Source organism: Megalobrama amblycephala, linkage group LG1, assembly GCF_018812025.1.
Source record: "Megalobrama amblycephala isolate DHTTF-2021 linkage group LG1, ASM1881202v1, whole genome shotgun sequence".
NCBI lineage: Eukaryota > Metazoa > Chordata > Actinopteri > Cypriniformes > Xenocyprididae > Megalobrama > Megalobrama amblycephala.
Genome location: NC_063044.1, coordinates 28,685,940 through 28,701,925, shown reverse-complemented (window position 1 = coordinate 28,701,925; position 15,986 = coordinate 28,685,940). Strand labels below are relative to the sequence as shown.

Genomic DNA, 15,986 nt, shown 5'->3' with positions numbered 1-15,986 from the left:
CATATTGCTCCCATATTCCCATAATCTAAATGGCAACTCTCATTATATTTTCATTACATTTGGGAATGCATGCAAAATCCTTAAAATAGACAAATAAAGCATATAATATTAAATACAATATATATAATAAATATTAAAAAATATATAAAATAAAAATTAGAGCAAAATAATATTTCATGTTTTTTCCTCTTTTCATCTTGAAGTGAAATATGATCCAGACATGTTCTTGACAGGTGTGCTGAGATTAACCCACAAAGCATGTAAAAGCCCCTCATTTATGCTTGCAATGCACACTAATTCTATTCTAATTCTAAATAACTAAAACACCAAAAAGTTTTTAAAAGCTGATATTTTCTATCAAACTTCAAAGAAGCCCCTCCATTTGATATATTACGAGTGCCTGTGTAAATACCAGCTCAAGTGAACTCGTGTTAGTGATCACTGTAATATTATCCAAACTAAAAGAGGGTGAAGAAGACACAGAAGGAGGAGGAAAACAAGCAGAAGGACATGAGATTTCAACCCTGCATAAAGCATATTTACTGTTTTACGTGCCTGTTGCAGCATTAAATGCCTGGAGGGCTTGTATTTATGAAATGAGCAGATCCTCTGTTATCATTATTCAACCCCTCCCCCTTCACACCTATCACACCTATGGTCTCACCGCAGAAACCAGACTGGTTACACTCACACCCCAAATTATACTGTCTTGCTTCTTTTTTGTTTGTGTAATTACCGGTAATTCGCCTGTAAATGAAATTATAGTGGGCAAATGAAAGCACTTGCGGACAGCTTTAAGTATAGGAAAACTTGGCCTTCCATTCACCGTGACGTAAGCCTGGACATGAGGTACATGCTGCTCTAAAAACAGAAGCAATCTGTAAAGAACTATTTATGACTCTCCACCCATTGGCCAGTATAAACGATACCTTTAAATTGTTTTGTGCCTCTCATAAAACACAGCTTCACAGCTTTGTGACATGCACCCGATACACTTAAACCACAGCAACTACAACAAACAGCTGTAAATAGCCCTGCCAGAGAGCACATGAGATTAGCTACTGAACAAAGTCCACGGAGGTGTCAAGAAAACAATGAGCAGAATTTACCTGGGGAATTTACCTCCAGTAGCCGCTGGAGGTCGCTGATGCTGTTGATTTCGCTGTGGGACAGTCTTTCTATGAAATCTTGAGGGATTGCAAACTCCTTCTGCCCGACATGAAAAGAGATCAGATGCGGCATTTGATTAGACAAATCAGAAGATGTATTTCTGTTTGTGCTGAACTGACAAAGGTGCATCAGTCGCATAAAATAAAAGTCTTCACAGTTGCTAAATCAGTCACTCGGAATAGGCATTTTTCTCATCACATCAACAAAAAATCCAGTACATGCATTGCATTTTAATATAAAAATATGATATACATGGAAATAAAATCTATTCTCCATGCATTAATATACTTTTTCAGATTTTAGTGAACAAAATACATTATATCTATGATGCACAATGCCATAAAAATCATGAGATATAATAACAGCATCTTGAATACATTAAGGACACGCGTCTCCTGTTTTTATATATATATATATATATATATATATATATATATATATATATATATATATATAATTTCTTCAGATATTTTGTTATAGGTTTGTCAGTAGGGGGCGATCTTCAATAGTCAACCCTGTTACAAAGATTTTGTGCAGTAAATCAGCTGTTCCTGAAATTTGTAGAAATATTAGCTTGTGCACAAGATCAGTAATGGCTAAATGAACTACAAAATCCCTCGAAAATAGTCAACCCTGTTACTTTTTTTTCTTTTCTTTTCTTTTTTACATGCATATCTAGGCTATTTCCCATTATTCATATATAAAAATAAATATTAAGATGCCACAATGCATTTTTTTTTTTTTGTCTGATGTAAATGCTTTATAAAGATCTTAAACATTCCGTAGAATTACCCTCAAAGTATCTGTAAATATTCCAGAGAACATCTGATCTGCTTATCACATGTTCACCCGCAACCACAATTGTTGAGTTGATACAATAAAAAATGAAGAATGATATGGTGCTGAGATTCATTTAACTGAGATCATTTATTAACCCAATCAGGAAAATTACTGGAAGACAAACACAGTGGGACTGATTCAATTTAAGCTTTTTACCTACATATAAGATGAATTATGTAAACTCTGCACCAGATTCTGTTAGGCTTTTGTGAGATCTTTGGCACTTTACCTCAGCAGTTGCCAGCAGAAGGTGCGAGGTGAGGAGCAGAAAGCAGCAGAATAGGGTTCTCATCTCCTTCCAATGTCAATTTTCCACCCAATAAGAAAGATGAAGACTGTAGGAGCCTTGGAACCGCTCCTGAGCGCACAGAGTCCAGAACCATACCTTGAAGAGATCTCCCTTTAAATGACCCGAAGCACCAGCTCAAGTCTAAAGAGGAGAATCCAAACTGTCCTGGTACTCCAGGTGCTGGTATGGGTCCAAACACGTCCTGTAATGAATCTCAAAAGTGATTTAACTTGCAAAAGGTCGTCATGGCTGTCCAAGCCTGAACAATCCAAAGACAGAAACCCTTTTGCATTGCCTAGGTCAATTTATAGAGTAAAACTCAAAGAGAAATTCTTCACAAAAGTTCAGAAGCGAGTCCATGCACCTCACATAGAGCTCAGCACTGGGTATTCAAGAAGTAGGCTAGGGCGTCATGCAGTGAAAGTACAATCCCACGTTAGTATCCATGAATAAAGCAGAAGGAAAGAGCTCAGAGTTGGTCTGATTCTCTAGAGTTGGTGCACTGAATGCTGTCTCAAGCACGTCTGATCTGCGGAATATATGCGCCTCCCCTCGCGCTCCGGTAATCACCGATGAGCGCTCGAGGAGGCGGTTGGCTGGAGCCTTATGCAAAATTTAACCCTTCAAACCCTTACAGAAGCGCTTCAATCTCAAATTTTAATTTAAGATGTTAAAAACTTCATAACCGCGCCGGCATGCAACCTCTTTAGCTGTCACTGTTAACAATACAGGATGGAACAATATAAGCATTGATTTAATTAAACTCTTCATTCATAAAACAACAACAAAAAACATTGAGTAGGCTAAATAGACATTAATTAAAAACTTAATTAATTAAAAAAATCCATTAAGCGCCATTCATCCGCTAGAAGTAGTTCCTGACACATAAACAATAATTGAACGTTATTTTTTCGATTCTGCGCAATGAAACAGTATATCTAAACTGTGTTTCCCGTCGTAACTGTCAGCATGTGCATTAAAAATATCAATACTTCTGATTCTGATGGGTTAATACAGCAAAACCCAATGATATTACAGGCTAACATCTATGACAAAACGTCGAAACACCTGTTTACCGAGCCGAATCACTGCAGCGCCATGGCAGATGCAGCGTAGCAACATTCTGTCAATTTAGGGACTATATCTTCTAGCGGAAGGATACCACTGAATGTGGTATAAAATAACGTTTTGTAAAATATAAATAAATAAAATAGTGTGCATTAATAATCAATAATCAAATTTTTTGATCATTTACAATGCATGATAACACTTTAGTTTAAGGTTCCAATTCTCACTTTGAACTATGCTGCATATTAACATGCAATTAGCATAGTTATTGACTGTTTATTATTACTTATATATCACATATTAATGCATTACCATATTCTACATCCCTTAATCCTAATATCTAAACTTATACTACCTGACTAACTATTAATAAGCAGTAATTAGGAATTTACTGAGGCAAAAGATGTAGCTAATAGTCGATAGTGAGAATTGGACCCTAAATAAAGTGTGGCGCAATAAATATATGATACAATAAACATAATGCATTTTTCAGACGTCACTTGCTTGTTTTAAATTTACACAATAGTTTCTATTTTTTTTTTTTTTTTTTTTTTTTGGACTGGTGAAGGTTTTCCAGTATTGCTGCATTTTCACTTGTGCTTTCAGCAGAATTGCTATATATGACGTGAAACAAAAATCCTAGAGTCCAGCTGTAAGACTTACTCAACATCTTCTCAAAGAAAAGAGAAGAAGAGCAGAAGCTGAAGACTTGGCAGAATGACTGAGAAGAACTGAAGGAGGAACAATGACCAGAGGAAATGAAACTTGAAAGATGCAAGGAGTTGAACTGCAATAGTAGAGCTTTGGGAAATGAAAATGGGAAAAACAGAAAACATATTAGAATGAATGAAAGATAACTTTACTGCTTTTCTTTTATAACCTTCTGCTTGTTTTCCCTTATCCTTATATGTTTCACTATCTAATAAAGACATCTTTCATCATAAAGACACCTTAGTTATTATAAAGGAACTTTAATAAATATAAAAACTCTTTTATTACATTATTAACAGAAAGTATAGTCAAATAAAGTGAGGGAGAAATACAGTGAATCGTTTAGCACCTGAGAGGGATTCCCCCTTAAAAAGCCCTTTCACTGGCAGCTGAGCAGTGTGTTCTTACAAGAACATCATGCCCAATAAAGACTTCCACAGAAGCTGGCATGCAGTAAATACAGCTATAAAGTTGTGGAATATGTTCCAGAAGTGGATGACTGTTTGTTTCCACAGATTAGAATCAGTGGAGTCCTATAAGGCGTAGAAAGTAAGAATGACAGAAAAATACTGTAACTTTAAAAAAAGTGAACATTAGGACGTTTAAAGTCACACAGTTCAGTTCATAACAGAGCCCAAGATTAGGCAAGAAAGTTCACAATAGAAATATTGAGGCAAGAAAAAGGGTAGTGAAACATCAAGAATGATATCATGATAGAACAAGTCACATACAGACAGATAGACAAACAAACAGACAGGATGTAAAAAAAGGAATGAACTTATGAGGTAAATCTAGAGAATGTTGCAGACAGGATGCAATCAGAGTTCATAACACCCCTGTCTACTGCTTGAGATACAGCAGAAGGAGGTGGGCACCTCCTCCCTATCATTAAACCACTCTGTTAAGCTATTTTTAGATTTACATTTTATTAATATGGCTAAGCCACGCAACCAGTAAACAAAACAAAACTTAACCTCCAGACAAACACACACACTCATCACAGAGTCTGCTCCTGTACTGACATCACCGTGAGTCAGAGCTAAAGGAAACTGTCCCTTTTTCTGTCTGTTTCTGCCTGAGCTCAGATCAGTATGTGATGACACAGCACATCTAACAGCTATCTAAGCTGAATCATAACCTATCTGAGAAGCACAGACACCTCACATGAAAGTATAGTGCACACACAAACAGTTTATACAGAGGTAATTAAAACATTCTTGTCCAAAGGTATATTACGTTACTCCACCAAGGAATCTGACCTCTATCCAGTGTGTACTACACAGTCCAGCCAATCACTTCTCTACACAGTCATTTGCTCTCAGACACTATCACAGTGAAGGAATGCATGCATGGAGTTATTGCTTTCTGTCAGCCCTGCTTTATCACTCGGTTTCATTTCTTTACTTTACCAGAACATTTACTGTCTACATCAGCGATACCAGTTTAAGGAAACTATTTTATATTTTTTTTCATCTGACCTTTGAATTCAGTGTGTTTTATTTACTGCTCATACTTAGGGTTAAGAGTTTGTTTGTGTGGCGATTTGAGGAGAAATAAAAACTAGAGCCATATCTCAACACCTTGACAACCACATAGCAGAATCCTAACAACACCCTAGCGTTGTGTCTGCGAACTTTGCTCCACTCACATCTTCTATATACAATACGGCTTCTAAGGAACCGTTTACACAGGTGCACGTTTTAAAACGCATACGTTTTGCTACAGTTACGCCTGTCGTTTACACTATGCCGGCGTTTTCGAACCTCGAACACGGAGACGGTAGCGTTCGAAAACGCTACAGACCCCGTTTTAGTTCGAAAAATGCCGGGGTTGTATTTCATGCCCTGTTTACACTAGTGCGTTTTCATTTTAAAACGCTGTTTTAAAATGAAAACGCACTAACAAACAGGACCTGATCCTCGTCTACACTGGTGTTTCCACAGCATTTCAGACACGATCTCCGTCTACACTACATGGCTGAAAACGCATGTTACACTGGGCATGCGTGTATAAGTGTAAACAGTTGCCTCTTGCGCATGAAGGCAGCTGCAGTATTAAAAAAAAATGCAGAGTTTAACTGCACAATTACTGCTAAAAATTACAACAAAGCCAGCAAAGATTGCAGTTCAGTCACCATGTTATTACACGGTCGTCAAGGATACGCAGAGCGAAAGTGGGCAGCCACACCATCGTTTTCAAAAGTCTCCATTTTGGTCCGTTTATAATGAAGCGCAACTCCGGCGTTTTCAAACTAAAACAGGGTCTGCAGCATTATTTTTTTTTTAAGTCGAGTTTCGAAAACGCCGGCGTAGTGTAAATGACAGGTGTAACCATAGCAAAACGTATACGTTTTAAAACAAAAACGCACTAGTGTAAATGGGGCCTCAGTATAAACGGACCAAAACGGAGACTTCTGAAAACGATGGTATGGCTGCCCACATTCGCTCTGCATATCCTTGATGACAGTGTAAACAATAACATGGAGACTGAACTGCAATCTTTGCTGGCTTTGTTGTCATTTTTAGCAATCATTGTGCAGTTAAAGGGGCCGTTCACATATTGCGTCTTTTGCGTGCTCAAATTCGTTATTTCAAATGTACAGTAGGCACGCGGCAGGCGCGCTCATAATGGCAGTGACGCGGTGCGTTTTCCAGGTGCATCGAGATGAAAACATCTCAACTTTTCAGAATGCCGCAAGCACCGCAGGTCATGTGACAAGGACCAACCGATCAGCTTCGGCTTTCCGTAACAAAACATCGAAATCTCAGCCAAACAGCTGATCATAGCTGTACAGGGTGGTTTTTATATCTCATCTCCATAAAGATATCTAATACTAAAGCTAATGCAAGGCCTAGAAATCAATTAATCCTTTGCTGATACTTCCTCATCGTCGTGGAGAGCGCAGTTCATGGTTGCATAGCAATGACAGATGCCACGGGAGCACAAGCACTTGTGGAAGGAGGAGAAAGCACCATGCTTTCCATGCGTTTTTAGACGCAGTATGTGAACGGCCCCAAACTCTCCCCAAGCTGCCTACATGTGCAAAATGCAACTGTTTACACTTATATGTGACGTGGTCATGTAATGTGAAGTGGTCGGTCCTGTAGTGTAGACAGAGATCGTTTCTGAAACACTGTGGAAACGCAAGTGTAGACAAGGATCGTTTTCATTTTAAAACGCCATTTTAAAACGATAACGCACAAGTGTAAATGGAGCCTAAGTAAATATAGTGATCTTGTCTCTTCCTCTTGCATTTGGTCCTGCAGCTGTGGTTCAAAAAAGAAAAAAGTTTAGAAGAATCAATAATATCCCTGCTTTAAAAGTGCAGTATGTAATTTTGACATCTAGTGGTTGAAATGGGTACTGCAGTCCAAATTCAAAATAGTTTCTTCCACCCCCTCTTCAACGCTCACGGGGGTTGCCAAATTGAGGATACACAACAGGAATGAGCGCAATTGACAATGGAAGGTGAGGAGACTTACACACTGTAAGTTGATTTATCCACATTTTAATATGCCTCTGTTTGTAGAGCTTTGTAGATGCCGAGGCTTTTTAGGTCGGGCATAATCTGCGATCTCTGACCCAGTTTGTTAGCTGACTTCCATTGCTGTGTTTTCCGCCAACTGGCAACCCAGGGTTTTGAAGTACTACTAGTCAAATTGACCCTTCGCCAGGAGTTTGATTGACAGGCGATCTAACCAATCATAACGCAGAATCCGCCATTTTGTCCGACAAAGCAGTCAGGGGAGTTAGTAGATTAACTTTGGTGGACTTGAACTTAAAAAATGATTTGTACTGACATCTTTCTGTGGTTGAAATGTGGTTCATTCATGTTTTTTTGATGATATAAATTAACTAGTAAGAAGAGATGATCGGTTCATGAGCCGCTTGATCTGAGGCACTACAGCGATCTGTCACGACACATTAAAGAGCCACTAAATGGTATTTATTGTTTAAATTTCTTTAAAAGTTTGAAATTTGAGACTGTTTCATATCAAAAGTAACCTGCTTTGTCTTGTCTGTCGATAATACGTTGTCAATGTCCTCTTTACTCTGTGATGTATTTTTCACTGTGTGAGAACACGTGTGGAGTGAGAGCATAGCAACAGTAACTAAAGGAGGCGGGTCTTTGTGAACGGTCAATTGGCAGTGGGCGGGATCACACAGACCAAAACAAAAACAGACATTCCAATATGGAATGCACATTTCAAAGAATAACAGGCTGTAGCATTGTTTTTCGGAGAAACAAGAATGTGATCTTAACACGTTTTCTTCTGAAAACATTATGGTATTTTATGCTTCAGTACAGTCAAAAAAAAACAAAAAAAAAACATAAATCACCTTTAAAATTAAAAAGAAAAAGAAACAAATCATTGTGGTCGCTAGAATATGAGATTTTTGTATGCTGGTCTCTCAGTTAGAAATAAATAAATAAAAATTAATTACTATCTAGACTTTTGCATTTTCTGATGAAATTGTTAGTGGTGCTTGCCTGTGCACAATTCACCACCACAATGCTAGGTTTTTCTGGGTGGTTGCATACTGGCCGAAGTCAAAAGAGCCCACCCACCTCGGGTCACTCGGTGTAAATCTAAGGGATTTTTTTTTTTTGCTTGCATGTTTGATTGTCTGCCAGGTTAAGGTCTGATTGCTTAGAAAAATAGCTCCTCTACAAGATGCCATTTGATGCAATGCACTGCAATGAAATAAAATAAAATGAAAAGAGCCAAACCCATCTTCGGTCACAGCGTAAATCTATAGGATTTTTTGTTTGTTTTGTTTTGGTATGTTTTATTGCCTGCCAGGCCAAGGTCAAGGTGCAATTTGCAGAAATGCAGTGCAATGCAGTGAAATAAAATAAAATAGTGACACTTACCTATAGCAAAAACCCCTAATAAATCAAAAGCACAAAGACAACATTGTCATAATGGAATGTGAGCACATACAATATCCACTGAGCTTCACAATATGTCTAAGCCTGCATGTCCTATATAGTTCCTTGGAAAAATTCTGTTCATGTGATTTTTTTTTTCTTGAAGATCACAGCTTCATCCAGATGTGCAGTGGACCTGAACACAAGAAACACAGCATCACATCAAACAACTCAACCGAATCACACTCATATGCACTCAGGGCGATGGGATCTAATGGTTTTAAGTTCCTGGGATCTTAACATAGAGATTATAGGTGCAATCAAACATTTAGATGGCCCAGGAACTTCAGTTTCAGAGATATCATCTTTATACCTAGGATGAAGCTTGATAAGAAGAACCAATAAGTTGCTTTGGATTAAAAGTGTCTGCCAAACGTCACTGAACTCACATCCATACAAACCGTGGACCAGTCTGAACACGCAACACTCAAACAGATTTGTTGTAAAACAGTGCCTCTTTATTTTCCCTCTTTAAAAAAGCGGAGGAAGCGGGGAATTCAGGGGAGGAGGTGTGGTTGGGTAATTGCCTCTGCTCTGCTGCCTATCATATGCTCGACTTCTTAACGTGTGAGAGCAGCGTGGAATGTGGGAAAGGAAAAAGAGGAAGACAGGGGTCTTACCACGTCGTGGTGGTCTGACCTTGGCCTCCGCCGGAGGCTAAACACTGTCAGTGTCCTCCATTTAAAATCAATCCACAAAATATACGATTTTGGTGCTTCACGTCTCCGAATGGACGAACATGTTTGAGATGGATTTAGCTCTGAAACAACATAGTATGAAAAAAGAACGACAATCTTTCCTCTATCATCACATGGAGCTGAATGACTTCTTGAAGGAGTGCAACAAGCTGTCTTCAGATTTCTATTAGAGCCTTAAGCCCTTGATTGCGGCAATTGGCATGTCAAATTCGGCTTTCACTTCGTCTCACTGGTCATTTGTCTGAGGACGACGGATGGAGGTGAGGGAGAAAACGAGGGAGGAAGAGGAGAAGCAGGCGATACTGAAATCTTTCTGCATTTCATCTGAGCTCAACCTGCAGTTCTGACAGCACTATGCCCAGGGGTGAGGAGTTTGAGAAAACAAAGGATTATTCAGAAAAGAAATCTGTAGGGAAACCTGAGGGAGAAAGTGTTTCATTTCAATTCTTAAGTTCGCTATCAGTTGTCAAATTGTCAACATCAAAGAACTTTTTTAGCATGACTGTTTCATAAATAACAATGTCAGAATATTATTATAACAATATAAAAACAAAACAAAAAGGTGCAATGCAATGCAATGCAATGCAATAAAACGATGCAGCACAATACAAAATAAAACAAAGCAATGCCATGAAATAAAATAAAACAAAGCAATGCAATGCAATACAATACAATAAAACAATGCAATGCAGTGTAATAAAATAAAACAATGCATTAGAAAAATAAAAATATAGCTGTGAGCAGCAATTATCGGGGTTCAAGCGCTTAAAGGCCTTTAAGCAAATGCGTAAAAATGTATTTTAGCAAATATAATTAAAATGTATTTTTAATTAGCAAGCCTGTAACAATCTCAATCATAGATGGAAATACCATTTACAGCATTACCATAGGAAAAATATAGTATTTAAAGCTTTTAAACAGTTATCACTGTTTAGCCAAAAACCTAGGACTAGTTCGCCAAAGTTGGATTTTGAAGTAATCTCCAATATTTAACGAACAATTCGATGGGACAGAGGCAGGTCTAGATGTCCGAGAGGTGTGCACGAAAAATCACGTGACACACGATCCTTTACGCACATGAAAAACAAGAAGGCGGCCTCCAAGGGCCGATTTCTTTCAAATTTCTCACAGGCCTCTAGGGCTGCGAGTCAAACGTGGTTTTGTTCCGATCGGCCTCCGTCACCCTTGTCTGATAGCTGCTCAAACTTCAGTGGCCGATGGCGGACATATTTTTTTGAGATGCGTCAATGTCCTCAGACAGTCATGGCACCTCGGACGAAGACACTGCATGCCAATTTTTAAGTCGATCGGACTAACGGTGAAGTAGTTATAGCCATTTTCATGTTTTTTTTTTTTCCTGTTATAGTGCCACCAAGTGGCCAGTCGCCACATCCTTTTTCACAAGACCACATAATGAGCTTACTTAGGTGTGCTGAGTTTGGTGAAAACATCTCATTACGTTCACGAGTTATAGCCATTTTAGTAAAGTGGCTCCACCCACTTTGAACGTTTTGGCGCCACTTAGGGACCGTGAATCAATTTTTTTTTTTTTTTTTTTGATAATTATTGACAATCAGACTCCAGAGAATTTTGCTGCACTAGTTTGCACTATTTTAGTTTCCCCTCGATAAACTCCTAATTTACTGCTTATTAATAGTTAGTAAGGTAGTTGTTAAGTTTAGGTATTGGGTAGGATTAATAATGTAGAATAAGGTCATGCAGAATAAAGCATTAATATGTGCTTAATAAGTACTAATAAACAGCCAATAATCTAATAATATGCATGCTAATAAGCAACTAGTTATAAGACCCTAAAATAAAGTGTTACCACTAGCATATATGGCGGGTCAAATTTGAATTGCACTGCAGTGAATGTGTAACTGCACTCCCGCAGTAGCACTTGCATGTTCTTGCACTTACCTTTTCCCCATTTACTAGCCACATTCCTTAATTTGTAGCAAAAACCAACCACTCATCTCACTGTAAACATGGCAATTAAAACAAAACACTCCAAAACAGACACTAACAATCACAAACAGGTGTTTCATGGCTGTAAGACTTGTAGAAATTTATAAGGGCCCTTATAAACATCCTTGGCTCTTGTTGGGTTCACAGTTTGAATGGGGAGCCGCGGCTCTTTTTGATTTAGCTGCAGTAATTGAGTATGTGTGTGTGTGTGGTACAGGAATATTAGACTCCGCCACACCCGATGTAAGTGATCCACAATAACTGTTCACACACATCGAGGCATTCATGAAATGTTGTTAAAAGCCCCCCTCCCGTTGTGCATAGCAGCTCCTCTGGAAGCCACAGGCTGGCCGCCAGCTTTTAAAAGAAAATTAGAGGAGTTCGGCTCTTTACAGTTATATGAAAGCAATAAAGCGACAGACCCAGAAGTGGCTGAGGAATTCATGAGTCAGTGAGGAGAGATAGAGAGAGAAAGAAAAAAAAAACTCCCCGGAGAGAACAGAGAGTCCCCATTCACCATCAAGAGAGCGGATCTGATATTCTGCTAAACATCCCAAAGAAAGAACTCAGTTTATTTATACACATTATTTAAGTGATCTGATAAAATATTTTAACATTGCATAAACCAATTGAAGTTTACTGCAAACTGAGTACTTCTTTAGAACATCCTACTACACTTCAAAATCACCAGAGTTAAATCAACTCTGTTCGGAGTACATATGGTCCCTCTCTAAATAGTGTTAAAGTAACACTTAACCAGAGTTAAAGTTAATGAGATAATTAAGTGATTAATTAAGTGATGATTGAGCGTTAGTGATGAACACCTGCTGTTAACAAGCAGAATCACTGAAGAAAAGAGAAACACAAGAATTACAACTGATTTCAGCCACAGTCTTAGATGAAATCAACTGAAGATAAAAGACATTATATCTCAGCAGAGGAGGATTCAGTGATTCTGCTTGTTAACATCACTTAATTAATCACTTAATTATCTCATTAACTATAACTCTGCTTCAGTGTTACTTTAACACTATTTAGAGAGGGACCATATGTACTCCAAGCAGAGTTGACTTAACTCTGGTGATATTGCTGTGTATAAAACATTTTATATATATATATACTCAATATAAAAGAAGAGTGCTTAAAGGGTTAGTTCACCCAAAAATTCAATTTCTGTCATTTATTACTCACCCTCATGTCGTTCTACACCCGTAAGACCTTCATTCATCTTCAGAACACAAATTAAGATATTTTTGATGAAATCCGATGGCTCCGTGAGGCCTTCATTGACAGCAAGATAATTAACACTTTCAGATGCCCAGAAAGCTACTAAAGACATATTTAAAACAGTTCATGTGACTACAGTGTTAATTAATGACAGAAATGTCATTTTTGGGTGAGCTAACCCTTTAATACTACTGAATGTACACTTGCAAACATTAAAAGTATATTTTTAAAAACCCGTACTTGCAGATAATATAATATTAATGAAAGGTCAACTTTTTAAAAAGTGCACTTTGTAATAATGTCAAATTAAAAGTTCTACTTTACAATACATGTTAATTCATTACATCTGAATTATCTTCTGACATTCGTACACTTATTTTGATGTGTTGACTAACATACTAAATCACATGTAAAGTACTTAATTATAATTTTAACTGCAGTGTTATTCGATGCTACATTTAAATTTAAATCTATTTTAAAAGTACTAAATTGCAACTTCATCACTACAAATGTGTAATTACAAATATTTTTAAATAAATGACAAACAATTTCAATATTAAACTGACATGAAAGTATATTTTAGTGTACCATAAATGCTTGACAGTACATTAGGCAGTAAACCAAATTTCTAAGACAATAGAAGCAATTATGAAATAATATATAAATATGTACTCAAGTGGGTCAAAAAATGCTCTAAATCCCATTAAATATGAATTTAACGCAATGAAGTTCCCGAAAACATTACTTTTAGCTCACACAAAGTATATTATTTTATATATTATTTTACTTTAATTATGCTGTAAGTGTACTTCTTTTTCACAAATAAATTGTAATAAAACGTGTGTATTTATGTTTTGATCTAAGTGGCTTCAATCAGCCCTGTCACACGCAGCGGCTGACGGAAAGGCCATCCTGCATACCACAAATCACATAAGCCCCCTGGGGTCAGAATTATCTTGTGACCTCAAGTATGGGTCAGATGTGATTGAGGACAACGAGTCATCGATCAGAGAATTCAGGAGTCATTTAGCTGAAGTAATAATGGACTGTTCATTTCTCATCCTTGTGTTACCGCACAATACTGTCTGAGTGCCTGTTATTGGTTAATGACACCCTTGAGACTCTTCCATCCTTCCAGCAGATTAAAGTGTTTGTGTGTGTGTCAGTAGCTCTCAGTGCCATTGAAGTGCATGTCTACTTAACACCGACTACGCTTGGAATGCAGCAGTAGCGCAAACGCTTAGTACATACTGCATACTTTAACAATATAACTAGAAATGAACCCTTTTCCCACCGGTGTTTTTGTTTTAAAGTTGCCAGTCAGCGCCAGAATTTTTGATCATTTTCACAAGTTTCATGGACCCCAAAACATTTTGTTGTATATCTGAACATACAATATATCAAGAGAAAGAGAACAGAGCCTCTGCTTTAAAAAAATAAAACAATACAAAAATACATTTTATTCTAGCTTCATGCATTCTTCTTTTTTTATCAACACTTGAATGTTGGTAAGTGGGTAAATTTTCGAAAAAAAGAAAGAAAAAAAAAGCAGAGATAATTGCATTGTTGTCAAAGACTACATCCAGATGGAGTAGATCGAGTCCATCAACACGTCCTGTACCCCTTTCTGGGACAACATTTAATTTGGTAACATTTGGCAGTTTTGATTTATATGCGGTTTAATGTTTGACGATATCATTAGATTACATGCACATAAGCAATGCGTCCCAATTCAGAGGTTGCATCCTTCGAAGGACTCGGACTTCAAAGACCACGCCTTTGTAGTTAAAGGGGACGGTCTAGCCTTCGGAGGACAGCCTAGCAACTGCCATTGATAAATGTACTGGACTTTTTATATAACTATGTAAAAAACAAAAAAAAGGGTTCAAAATCAGTCTAAATATGTTCACCTTGGTGCATTTATGTACATAATAAAGAGCATAAACTATATAAAATCACATCTTGGTAACATACAACTATACATTTGAACCGCTTTATATGTTTTTATTTTCATTTTTTTTTAAGAATATTCGACTAAGTTGAAACCCAATACTTACATTTAAAAGTGTAAATCTGACTAATAAACACAATAAATTTTGCGGTAGGGTAGGATGTGAAGGATCCACCATTGCCTGCAAAATGAAGGACATATTTCAAGGCCGCATTTAAAGGAGACTTCAAACTGGGACAGTTTTCGTCAATCAGCCTTGGAAGGATGCAGCCTCTGAATTGGGACACAGCTTATCATTGGTTTCTGCTTCTTCGCCCTGTGTTTTGATCCGGAGATCCAGAACTATTTTTTAGAAGATATGTAATAGCGCCTCTTACCGTATGAAAGTGAAACATGGATTGCCTGAAAATTCTGTCAATGCCTGGAAAGCTTTGTGTCATAAACGATTGAAAATTCCGTCAATGGCGGGGAAAACGTTAATGAATAAATAATCAGTTACTTTCTATTCAGTTTTCATGCAAAAAAAAAGTTTGATCATATAATGCAGATATTAATGTTTGCAATAGCATACAACAATTAGGGGCCATTCACACAGAATGAGTTTTTCCATTCCACTGCACTACTTTTCCATTGTTTTTCTATGTAAACGAACTAGACGGACATGTTTGACTGTTGCGTTTGTGTCTTTTGCAGCATCTCTCCGCAATGCGGTGCTTAAGTTCCACTTTTAAAAAACGTGTCTCTAGACTAGGGCTGCAACGATTAATCGCGATTAATCGTTTGCAAAATAAAAGTCTGTGTTTACGTAATACATGTGTTCTGTGTATAATAATTATGTATATAGACATACACAGACAATCATGTTTATATTTAAGAAAATGTTATATTTATATATAAAATATTTATGTTTATATGTAATATAAAATATATATATATATTTATAATACATGCATATATTTCTAAACTTTATACCTGTATGTGTGTGTATTTATATATACATAATTATTATACACAGAACACACACATATATATTATGTAAACACAGACTTTTATTTTGCAAACGATGAATCGCGATTAATCGTTGCAGCCCTACTCTAGACCTTGCATTTTTTCATTCCGTTGACCTGCATC

General features: G+C 37.2%; 1 protein-coding gene across 3 annotated transcripts in view; it reads right to left on the bottom strand.

Annotated features, from left to right (window-relative positions):
- The window catches only part of pdgfab (platelet-derived growth factor alpha polypeptide b), a 22,800-nt gene extending 19,130 nt beyond the window's left edge, over positions 1-3,670 (bottom strand). Inside the window, exons 1-2 of one of the 3 annotated variants that reach the window (XM_048188043.1) lie at positions 2,240-3,670; positions 1,110-1,206 (exon numbers count right to left, since the gene is read on the bottom strand). In XM_048188043.1, coding sequence (XP_048044000.1) covers positions 1,110-1,206; positions 2,240-2,302 — 160 coding nt within the window. In that variant the 5' untranslated portion in view covers positions 2,303-3,670. Of the gene's footprint in view, positions 1-1,109; positions 1,210-2,239 lie in introns of all 3 variants that reach the window. The other 2 variants (XM_048188035.1, XM_048188052.1) reach the window with 2 other exon arrangements.
- Between the last annotated feature and the right edge of the window lie 12,316 nt (positions 3,671-15,986).